General features: G+C 41.2%; 1 protein-coding gene across 1 annotated transcript; it reads right to left on the bottom strand.

Annotated features, from left to right (window-relative positions):
- Positions 1–342: 342 nt before the first annotated feature.
- Positions 343–11,557, bottom strand: LOC105934235 (keratin, type II cytoskeletal 8-like). Its single transcript, XM_036133527.1, has 8 exons — positions 11,144–11,557; positions 7,656–7,864; positions 7,495–7,555; positions 7,292–7,387; positions 1,532–1,696; positions 1,314–1,439; positions 955–1,219; positions 343–874 (listed from the first exon to the last, which is right to left on the bottom strand). Exons 1-8 carry the CDS (start codon positions 11,555–11,557, stop codon positions 657–659), a joined length of 1,554 nt encoding a protein of 517 aa, XP_035989420.1. The 3' UTR covers positions 343–656.
- Between the last annotated feature and the right edge of the window lie 608 nt (positions 11,558–12,165).

The raw sequence follows: 12,165 nt of genomic DNA, 5'->3' as shown, positions 1-12,165 counted from the left end.
TTTTTTTCTCCACAATGTCTTCTGAAATGAAAGCAAATTCCCTTTCCTTTAATTAACACATCTTTATTCAGGTTGGTGTGTACTAGGGACAACATTATCACCACAGCAACTTCCTAATTACTACAACAGTTGAGTGGGTGAGCTGTATACAACAACCAGAGAGACAAAGGAGATCTGAGCAGACATTTATAGTTAAGGTTAAAATTACCCATATCTCCAGCAGTCGGTCTTTCCTTTCACCAACATGTTCCTGCTGACTGGAAGTAATATTGACATGTTGGAGTGACCCAGCCAGAGTCCAGACTGGGATCTGATATAGAACAGGTGAAGAGTGCTAACCTCCATGACTTAGAACTCATCACCAAAGATAACCAGTGGAAACATGCAGAAAACTAATCGGCAGGTGCAAGAAGGTTTTTGTTGCTGTTGCAATGACAATAATGATTTTGCATTATTGAAAAGGCTATAAGGTTTGACAAGTGATTTTTCCGGGAAAGTGTATATAAAGAACAAATACTTTTTCCTAAATTTATCCTAATTTTAGATTGTGTTATTTTTAAGACTTGTTTTATATCAGAAAGACATTTTCATTTAAATCTGGCAGGGGGGTGAATAATTTTGGCCCCAACTGTGGCTGCACCTCTAATCTAGCCAGCTCAATCACCAATGACCTTGGAGGACTCAGACAACACTTTGCCATCACTGGTCTCAATGGTCTTGATTATTAGGTTCTTCTGGCTTTGAGTCATGTTGTAACTGCTGTCACTACCACTGGTGAAGCTGTCCAGGCCTCTGCCGTCACCAGCACTGGAGAACCTGCTGAATCCGCTGGAGTATTTCTTCATGCGGTCCATTGGGAAACTGCTGTAATTTGCTGTTGAGTATCAAATCAGGTGTTAAATAGGCAGAGTATAAACTGTGTCAATCTTACTTGTCCAATTGAGCTCAACTTACAGCTCTGTTGGGAGATTGTGATAGCCTCGATGCCGTTTGCCAGTCTGTCCTCCTCTCCCTCCAGCAGCTTTCTGTAGGTGGCAATCTCAATGTCCAAAGCCAGTTTGAGGTTCATCAGATCTTGGTACTCTCTGATCTGATGGGCCATGTCTTGCTTGGCTCTCCACAGTGCCTCCTCCAGCTCCTTGATGCGATCATTGGCATCATTCATAGCCATCTCACCGCGCTCCTCAGCCTCAGCAATCTGGGCCTCCAGGTTGCTGCACTAAAATGCAATTTATTAGATTAAACCGGTTTTCAACTGACGGTCTAAACTGGTGGGAAGCCCTGCAGAATATTGAGAAAACACGTTTCTATACCTGTCCCTTGATTGCACCAATCTTGGATGTCAGTATGTGAATATTGCTGTTGAGTTCAGCAATCTGTGTTCTGGTAGCCCGTAGGTCTTCTCCATATCTGTTGGCGCTGGTATGCATCTCCTCATACTAAATGAGAACCAAATAAAGTAGTTCTCACAAATTGCTGCACCTCTAACTGAACCTGTGAACAGATAACTACTTTTTGGTTTATGGAGTACCTTGGCTTTGTACCATGTCTCTGCTTCAGCACGGGATCGGTTGGCGATGTCTTCATACTGCGCATTGACCTCAGCCACGACTGCATCCATGTCCAATTTGCGGCTGTTGTCCATCTCCACGATGACTGAGGTGTTCTTGATCTGGCTCTGGAGCTCACGCAGTTCCTGAGGAAATTAAACCAATATCAACATTTGTTTATACCTTTTCATGCTATTTGGGGTTTAACATTTAGTTTTTTTACCTTGGGCAAGGACACAACGACTGACGCAGTCAGACCTGAGGATTAAACCGGCAACCCGCCAGTTACAGGACAAACTCTCTAACCCTTTGGCCACCGTCGGCCACATTAAAAATACCAGCAATCATTGTCGGATTTGTTCAAGGGCTACATTAGTGATTTCAAACTTCTGGCCAGACATAAATGCAGCAATAAATGTTTCACATTAGAGCCCAGTTATAGCTGTTTGGTTTTTAGTGATCATCTCAAGAGCCCTGCCTGATGTGTTGAGTGAAGACATATTTATCAGAATTAAGCTTCTCTCTCTGTAAGTTCTCAAAGTTTCTGTATATGAGGCCTATTAAAAAAAAGAAAAAAGATTTTTAAAAGCTTATAGCTAGGGCAGCTTGTGCTATCCAGTTATCCATTTAGTTTTGATGTTAAGGCTGAGTCTGGTTTCCAGTGGTTTCTAAAGCTTTCAGAAGAAGTCAAGTTTACAAACTACCACATTCTTTTTTTAACATGTTGAAACTTCCAAATTTCCAAATGTTACCTAAGGGATGCTGGAAGTTGGAATTCCATGAAGGAAAGTCAGTGGTTTCTTGAAAACCCTGATATGAAGATCAAAGCTGGCTCTCTTGTGTATGAAACACAGAGACAGTCACACCAATGAGCTGTTAATTCACCCCATTAAAGATTTTTGTTGTAAAGTTTTCACACAACCTCCATCATTGGACATTGTACCACTGTGGTTGAAAACACCAAAGGCAGAGCAATATGTTAGCAGTTTGTATTACTAGTCATGGTTCCTGGTTCCAGCAACCAACAACCTTTTCAATCGAGTAACCTTGTTTTTTTAATCAGGCAACTTTTTTAAGCATACACTTTAGTATCTGTTCGATATTGTTAACCAACTAGTTACATTTTCCAAGAAAGTCTAGCTCTTTAAGCGATTTTAAGAGATGGAAAAGGACTCGGGTCAAGATGTGCAAACCAAACAACAAAAACATTTTGCAAAGGAGAAGCAAGCTGTTCTGACTCTCTTCAAGGTCGGACGTCTTTTCAGCTCTCCCCAGAGCTCCTTATCTGCTTGCCCCCTGTCAGGATGCAGCCTGAAGGCTGCATTTTGAGCATTTCCTGGCTCCTTCTCCCTCCACTGCAGCCCTGATTACACCCTGATCAGCCACACCTGTCAGGCTGCAATCAACTACGGACTCTACTCTCCTTTATAAGCTCACCCCAGTCTGTTCCTGGTTGCCAGGTCGTCTGCAATCTCCACCTGCAACCTCCATTCACTCCACGCCTGTTTACTGCCTTGCTGTTGGAACTCCTGTCACCCCAGTGCTTCACTACTCTTGTTTCCTCCAGTCAGCCTGCTCCTGCAACTCATCAACTCCAGCCCGGTAACTGACTCCTACTACTACTACTTGCAATAAACTCTCAAGACCAGCTCTGTGTTTGTGTGCTCTGCCCCCCCCCCCCCCCTCCGTCTCTCTTGCTATTTGCTGCGTTCTTGGTCTTTGTGCAATTTCTTCACAGCAACCGAAAAAGCTCAGAAACAGAAGTTAAGGAAATTATGGATCTCGTCAGCTGGTCTCTAAATGCCAGTGATACATTTTTTTCAACTGGAAAGCAAAGGAACGGGGAGCATTCCTGTCCCGATGGAACCTTTTTTGCGGGATACTCCGTGGATCGGTGGAATAGATGGTCCATGGTGTGCCTCTCAATGATTTCTGTGGAGGATGCCGAAGACGTGTATATATTTGGATCAGCAACTTCAGCAACTGCTGGTAGTTAATTTGGCCTTCATGAGACTACCAGCAGGGTACGACGCAATCAGAAAGGCGGTGACTGAACAGAACATCAGGCTGGACAAGCTGACTGCGGTGGTTGGAAGGGGCAAGATGGGATAACATCTGGATGTGAATATGTGAAAAACAGCCCTCTAATTTGGAAAATTGGACCCTGGAACCAGTGATGAAAAGACTTGTAAAGCTGAGGGAAAAGTGTCTCAGTTTGTTCTCAAAACAAATTGTGTATTTAAATCAGACTCCCTTTATCTAAATTCTCCCCTGCATTGTTATGGTGAAATCGCACAGAACTACTCCCCCCTGCTTACTCCCCCTCCCCTGCAAGACATCTGTGGAGGCGTCCAGCTGGCTGTGAAGTGATACAGACTTTCCATCAAGAGTTCCACACAACATACTCACACTACTGACTTACATTATCTCATGAACTTACACATGACCAATCTCAAACGTTCTCCTTCTGCTATTATGTGTCTCGTATATTTGTGCTTTTTATGCAATGAGGTTTTTGTCTTAGGATTTCTCATACTGTAACGTTTTTTACAATATGATAAATTCTTGTCTTTTTCTCCCTCCACTAACCCCATGTTTTTAATATTCCTTCAACAGATTTCAAGGGCAGTGCCCCCTGGGCACCGTGTGAACAGGGTCCGGGGCTGTTTGGAGGAATGCGCCTAACGGCTGCGCTGATTAGCAACGGCCGACTGGCTGTGTTCCTGGCAACGCAAGGCCTCAGTCAATCGTTCCCCCAAAATGTTTGTTTGTTTAAGTGTATGTGATGGACGGTTGTACTGAAACTGAGTTTTCAATTGCAATGCAATTTGTAATTGACAATAAAATTTGATTGATTGATTGATTGAAGCTCCAAATATAAATGAACTAAGGAATTACTATTAAAACTAGAAAAAATTGCATTTCCTGCGAAAATGCACTGTGAATGCAGTAAGCTGAATGACTGAGCAAAAGATGCAGAAGTTCTTTGAAGAAGAGAAAAAATAGCTGAAAAGCATTGAAGAAGTTGAAAAAGTTGAAGAATTTGAACATGAAAGAACAATAGCTGAATGATTAGAAGAAGAAAAAACTGAGGGAATGGGACCAAACATTTACTAACTCATTCTAAACACTGAATCGTTTAACAAAGCAGAAGTAGAATTTCAAACTTGAATATACTGTAGCCATATGTGGGCCTGCGTTTCTAGGAGTATAAGGGGGTTCGCCCCCATTGAAAAGCATTGGATGTTTAACACCTCATAGCTTGGAGATGCTTTATGCGACGTAGGCCAAATTTCTGGTGGAGCTCTCTCTCTAAAGGAAGTACAGACTCTTTGAAGCAGAAGTTTGTACGAGCTTCCTAGGGCTACGTCCGGTTAGCAACATGCTAACCATTAGCCGCTAACATGGTTGTGTTCAGTATCACCATGTGATTGTACTCTGTTAGTTTGGTCCAAATCCTGTACTGGGAAGTGCCTCAAAAAGGGTGCCAATACTTAATGTCACCAAACGTCACCAAAGTTCATGGGTGAGATCGGCCTCCTCTAGCAACTCACCAAATCTGGGGCCAGAACTCAACATTTGACCAAAATGGTGTGTAGTGTCGATTCCCACAGGTGGGTGGTGCTGTTTTTGCCGGGGGGGGGGGGGGGGGGGGTGTGGGTCGTGTCTGGGCATCCTGCCAGGTCCTGTTGGAGTCAGAGGCCCAATAGGAAAGCATGTGAAATCCAAAAAGTGACAGAAAATTCACACATGCCTGATAATCACTTGAAAAAATTTAAATGGTAAGAGGAAGTGACTGTGCGAATTTCAGATTACTACATTCACCACAGCCACTGCAGTGGGTGTCCAAAGTTGCCATTCTATCCCAATAGAGCCTGTCCCTGACCTGTAGTTACCTCTGGCCAGCAGAGTTCGGTCGTCATGGAAACTCACTCATGCCTGCAGCGGGCCAGTCTACTGAAGTGCAGACACTTTGCTCAGACTGTGTCCCATTGGATTATAATGGAGAACATTGCCTCGCACAACACTTTATATCTCCAGATCCGTAAATGGTAGAGACGTAATTTTTTCTGCGTTTATTTCATAACGGATAGGAGAAGAAGACAAGCTATCGGTTTTTGCTGGAAATATTTTAATAAAGACGTAAAAAATTATGATACAAACAGGATTTTTATGGATATGCAAAAATCCTTTAAAAAGGGTCCCAAACAAATTGCTCTAGCTGAAAAAGTATAGGAGGTATAAAAAATAATTCCTTCACTGTGAGTATCAGCCAGCTTTGGAGGACAACTGTGCATATTTTTATGTTTGTACAAAAATCAGTGTAGGCATAGCGACGATGTAAAAAGTGCATAATTTGGGGGCATGGAGTTCTGAATCTGTTTCAGCTGCGATTTACCCCGCGAGCAGCACTTGGTTTTTTTCTGGGTTTATTTCGTAACGGATAGGGGAACCAGACAAGCTATCGGTTTTTGCTGGAAATATTTTAATTTAGGCACAAAAAATCCTGGAAAAAAGGTAATTTTGAGGAAAATGCGAAAATCCCAGAAACATTGTCCTGAACAAATTGCTCTAGCTGAAAAAGTATAAGAGATATCAAAATAATTATTTCACCTTGAGTATCAACAGGGTTTTGAGGACTATGGTGCTCATTTTTATGTTTGTACAAAAATCGGTGTAGGCATGGCGACGATGTAAAAAAGTGGATAATTTGGGGGGGGAGGAGGTCCAAAGCATTTTCAGGATTTTGCACATTCCCTACTCCCGAACAAATGGTTCCTGCGGGCAAACCATAACAGTTATCCACAAAATTCCTTTTTTGTGAGTGCAAGAAGGGTCTGGACCTTAATGTGTGAAAGTCTGATGCCTGTACATTAAACGGTTAAGGAGTAGCGACGATTTGAAAACATGTGTTGTTTGGAATTTTCAGGCTTCATTTTTCACAATCGCTCCATTGGAAATGAATGAGGAGGGTTTAGACTTGTTGGCGGTCTGAGGTGATTTGTGAAAAAACTATAAATGCTACACCAATGAGGGTTACATTTCCTGAATCCAGACAAAAATTCCTACGTTTTGATATATAATTTATGTGGATAGGTTGAACATTGAACGAGTGAGAAGAAGTTGTTTGGAGAAGAAGAATTTGTTAAATTTCTACAGTGTGCACTCTATAACTGCCTCCTTGACCACCATAGCAACGCATGTTATTTGCTGAATTTCTTGAAAAGCCAAAATTATTTTAAGGAGGTACTATATGAAAATGGTAAAAGATATGAAAAAAAATGAAATATGCCATAATAGCTGAAAGATATCGCTACATTTTAAAAGTTGAATGGCGTTTCTAGCTGAAAGTGGGCTGAAGCAGTAAGCTGTCAAAAAGCAGCTGAAATGAGCGGAATTTTAGTGAATTACACTCATTTCCTATGGGAGAAAAAAAAAAGATGAAAATTTGCAGAAAAAGCTGAATATTTTAAAAAGTTGAAAAGTTAAAAGTACAAAAAGATATAGCCACCGATTCCAGAAGAAGCTGAATAGTTTAAAAGTTGAATGGTTGAAAGCGGACAAAAACTGTAGGAGGAGAAGCGAATCAAACTTTAAACAGTGTATACGCGAAAGAGGATCTCAAGAACTGTGAATGCCTACTGCATTCACAGTAATTACTATTAAAACATTTTGCCGAACGGGTTAACAGAATAAAAAATCCACAAAATGGACACAAATAATTAAAGTGTGTGCCATACCTCCTCATAGATCAGCCTGAGGATGTCAACCTCATCTGTCAGACTATCCAACTTTGCCTCCAGCTCAGCCTTGTTTATGAAGGCTTGATCCATATCCTGGAGGAAAAATGCTTTTTAGGAAGTGAAGCTGAATGATGACAAAGAATGTCAACAAGTTATCTAAGCAGCAAGTTTAAGTCTAGTGAACTGATTACAGTGACTACCTTCTTGATAAGAATAAAGTCACTCTCACACTCCATGCGCTTGCTGACTTCATCTTCATACCTGCAGGGAAAAATTTTGTGAAATTATTTTTGAACATTTCATAAAAAGTCTCATCTCATGTTTTCTGCGGGGAACACTTCTGGAAGTAGCAGTCTTTCACTTTTTCTTGATATCCTCCACCAGGTCATGCGTGCTGTACAGGTAACCCTCCAACTTCATCTTCTCGTTGCTCAGGATGTCCAGCTGTCTGTGGAGGTTGGAGATGTATGCTTTAAACATGTCATCGATGTTGGATTGGACGCTGGTCTGCTTTTGTAGCAGGCTCCATTTGGTCTCTAGGATTTTGTTCTGCTGTTCCAGGGAGCGGACCTAATGTGGAGAGATAAAAAACAATCAATAATAGATAGTCATATCAACTTTCTCCAAAAGGTGCAAATAGATGCTGTCATGTTTATTTGTTCTTTATCTCGTGATTTTTTCCCCCTTCTCATGAGATGCAAATGTTAGCGACATTTGCATTACTTACTTATTTACTGTTCTTTAAGAGTGTGTTGTTTGTGATTACCAAAGCTTTCACTAGATCTAGCTCAGTTAACGCCTATACGGTCTCTGTTGATATATTTGATTTTAATTGCTAGGTTATTTCTGGTCATGTCCCAATTCAATTTCAAGTATGGTATTTGTCACCCATTTGATGTATTTGTAAATTATCAGTATCCAAGTCCTGGAACCTTAACTCCAGATGTTGTTGTCTATGATTTTCTTGAGTTTCACATAGCCTTGCTAAATGTGTTTTGTCAGAGTCATTAAGAGGTAGGCCTACTGTAGTGCTTTGGATCATTGCCCTGCTATGTAATCCAAGTGAGTTTAAGTTCACAGACTGGTGAGTACACATTCCCCTTCATTGTTTTCAGACAGAGAGCAGAATGAATGGTCTCATTAGTAATGACAAATTCTGGTAAGGTTCTGAAAAAAATAAACCTTCCCAGACCATCTAAGTTCTATATTCATGTTGGACTGTCAGCATGTTTGTTTTTTTCTTTCTGTAGATTACATTTCACATCCACATTATGTTCAGGCATAAGGGTGTCCATATGTGCTCTTGGCACCAGGACATCTTAGGCCGTAGTTCAATGATCGACTTTGTTGTTGTTTCATCTGGCCTGAGGCCGCGTGTCTTGGACATTTGGGTGAAGAGAGGGGCGGAGCTCTCCACCAACTACTACCTGGTGGTGAGTTGGCTCTGATGGTGGGGGAGGAAGCCAGTCAGACCTGGTAGGCCCAAACGTAATGTGAGGGTTTGCTGGAAACGTCTGGAAGAGTTCCCCGTGAGACGGAGCTCAACTCCCACCTTCGGGAGAGCTTTGAACACATTCCGAGGGAGGTGGGGGACATTGAGTCTGAGTGGACCACGTTCTGTGCCTCTAATGTTGAGGCGGCTAGTTGCAGCTGTGGCCGCAAAGTTGTCGGTGCATGTGGCAACCCTCGAGCACGCTGGTGGACACCAGCGGTGAGGGATACTGTCAAGCTGAAAAAGAAGTCCTATTGGGCTTTATTGGCCTGTGGGACTCCGGAAGCAGCTGACATGCACCAGGAGTCAAAGCTGCAGGCGGCTTGACTGGTTGCTGAGGCAAAAACTCAGGTATTGGAAGAGTTTGGAGATGCCAGGATGCCTCCCTGGTGAGGTGTTCCAGGCATGTCCCACTGGGAGGAGACCCAGGGCACGCTGGAGGGACCATGTTTCTCGGCTGGCCTGGGAACGCCTTGGGATTCCCCCAGAGGAGCTGGCCCAAGTGGCTGGGGAGAGGGACGTCTGGAAGTGGATGGATGGATGGATGGATGGATGGATGGATGGATGGATGGATGGATGGATGGATGGATGGATGGATGAATGGAACTTTTGAAATTTCTAAAGTTAATTTTGTAGTTATCCGGAATATTGCAGTTCGCTATTAAAACTTGCTAAATGATCTAATACACGTGACACAAAAACAAAACAAAAAAAAATGCTCTTGTGCATGACATTAGATGTTCTAAATTAGTTAACTTCATGTTGGAGCTGCATATTAAACCTGCAGAAAGTTAAGTTCCTATCCAATGCAATCCAACCTGAATTTGGTTATCCAACAAGTCAAAACTAAAAAGTTGCATATGTTTCAGTCCTGGAACACATCTCCAAACAGCATGTTATTTGGTTCACTTTCTGTTTTAGTTTTAAGGAAATCTATCGAAACGTAAGGCTATCTGCTTTGATGCAGAACGTATTCTAATCTTAGAATCCATTCATTTTCTATTGAATGTAAAACTTTACCATTATTTACTACATACCTCGCTTTTACTGTCAACACTTGTTGAATTGTTTATTTGTTAAATTTAAACAAAGGTTATTCCCGACTGTCAGGAAGGCCTGCCTGGTATACAGTCATGATAAAAAGAAAGTACCTCCTCTGAAAATGTAAGTGTATAAAACTGATCATCATCCAGGTTTAATTTAATAAATAGATGAAAGGGGAAACTAAAGTGGAGCAGGTTCTAACAATAAAGTACACATCAAAAACTAATGAGCTACAGAATGTCTAAAAGCACTAGAAAGGGGTTGTGGTCTACTCTCCTTTTTAAAGTCTGCAGGTAATCCTTCCCCTACTTCCTGTGTTTCAACTGGGATGGAAAACATTTGCAGCAAAGTTTCATCTTCTGAATGTAGGTAAATATTTAACTGTATAATAGAGGTTTTGATAAGAGAAGATCAGAAGGACAGTGGTGGCAGGGGTGACAGAAAGTGTACATGTGATATTGTTGCCTTTAATAAAGGTGTAAAAGTGACACCATATACATGACTCAGGGACATATCACTGACATTGAGAACGTAACAGGTTATTATTGTGTGGAGTTTTAACTGAAGTATGCAGACATAAAGTGAAACAGAAAGATTATAACAAACTCATTATAAAGTTTATCTCTCCTTATCTATATTTAATCATTGTTCTTGTAGGAGGAGATTAATACCCTGCCTGTGAGCAGACATTGACCAGGAAACAGCTGATATTTTGTTGGAACAGCAGCGTCCTTAAACCAATGATGGATCAGTAAAAGTGGTTCGGAGATGTTGGTGGTGTGTTAGTTGTTCTTCATCGGTCTTTGCAAAAAATAAAAATAACAACACCACATCCTTAACATAATGAATATTACTGGTTTGTAGTTCTGGAATAGCTTGTAGTGATGTGTGGATTTTTAATGAAATATCCATACCTCCGATACCTGTGCATGTATCCACAAAGAATCCTAAGCCTAAAAGTAGCACTTAGTGACATCATTTGGGAAAAATCTTAGAATTGTAAAAATGCGCTTGCTCTCTGTTAAATTTAAAGTATTTTTTTCTGGTAGGCCAAATCTACAGTTATGTAATGTTTGGAAGAAATACTGTTCAAATTTTTTTGACCCAACTAGTTATTAGGTCTTCTGCACTACCCGAATTAAAAAGTACATTTTGAAATGTATAGTAGGAGGAAGTGGTGACCAAAATCAAAGAACTCAAGGAATGATAATTAAATTAAATGAAAAACGCGAGGCACTCTAACCAGAGTTGCTTTACAATGCCAATGCTTTAAAACAGCTTTTACCTGGGAACTACATTAGAGTAATTCTTACCTTGTCGATGAAGGAGGCAAAGCGGTCATTGAGCACCTGGATCTGTTGTTTCTCTTGGGAGCGAACGGCTTGAATTGTGGGGTCAATCTCAACGTTCAGGGGGACCAGCAGGCTCTTATTCACAGTGACTGCAGTGACGGGAGTTTCACTCAACTGTCGTGTCCAGCCCGTACCTGGGACCGAGATGGAAGAGTATCCAGGGTTATGAGTTTGGACAGCCGTTGGCATCGCGCTGAGGCCATATGCTCTGGTATCATTGAAGACTCTGCCTGCAAAGCTTTTTCTGGTGAGTTTTCTAAATCCTGATCCAGCGTAAGTGTTGTTGCTGAAGCCCCTTTGATGACCAGTGCTGCTGCTCGTCAATTGGTCCCTTAGAGGAGCAGAGCTGCTGTTGAATTTGACCCTAAAAGACATTCCGAAGTTTTTTTTTTTTGTCTATCAGATAAAGGAAATTAGGATTCCAGAGAGATCTGATAGAGGTAGACAGACAGGCAAGTAAGTGGAGACCAAAATGGGACAGATAGAGGTTCTACAGAGTAGCTTAAAACCCAGGTTGTGCTGTGGGAGGAGACTTAACTGTACTTTGGACCGCAGCGATTTACGTTCAGTCATAATAATTACTTCCTCTGTTCACTGATTTCTATAAAATGATACATAATCTGTATAATCTGTGCATATAGCTCCCATATTTATATTTATACACAACATTTTACAGTCACCTACTATTACATTTTACTTATACATACACTTATAAATAATATTTATATCCTGTATAGCACTTCTGGATAGATGCAAACCACATTCCGTTGCTTTGTACTTGTGACAATGCAATGACAATAAAGTAAAATTCTATTCTATTCTATAAATCTGTCTGAGCATTATCAAACAGTGATACCATTGTTTTTTATATTCTGCAAAGCAATTTAAAAAAAAGTTTTGATGCTTTGGGATGTTCCACTGTTTTTTATATTCTGCAAAGCTACAATAACAGTGTAGTATGTGCTCAAATATCACACCTCTTA

Source organism: Fundulus heteroclitus, chromosome 1, assembly GCF_011125445.2.
Source record: "Fundulus heteroclitus isolate FHET01 chromosome 1, MU-UCD_Fhet_4.1, whole genome shotgun sequence".
Lineage (NCBI taxonomy): Eukaryota > Metazoa > Chordata > Actinopteri > Cyprinodontiformes > Fundulidae > Fundulus > Fundulus heteroclitus.
Note: the sequence above shows the minus strand (reverse complement) of the source record. Positions and strands in the feature narration are given on the sequence as shown.

Coding starts and splice junctions, on each gene's coding strand:
- LOC105934235 (XM_036133527.1), bottom strand. CDS start 11,557: ATGTCTTTTAGGGTCAAATTCAACAGCAGCTCTGCTCCTCTAAGGGAC. Junction 1,697..7,291: donor TCAGGCTGATCTATGAGGAG/GTATGGCACACA, acceptor TAATTTCCTCAG/GAACTGCGTGAGCTCCAGAG. Junction 875..954: donor CACAATCTCCCAACAGAGCT/GTAAGTTGAGCT, acceptor GATACTCAACAG/CAAATTACAGCAGTTTCCCA.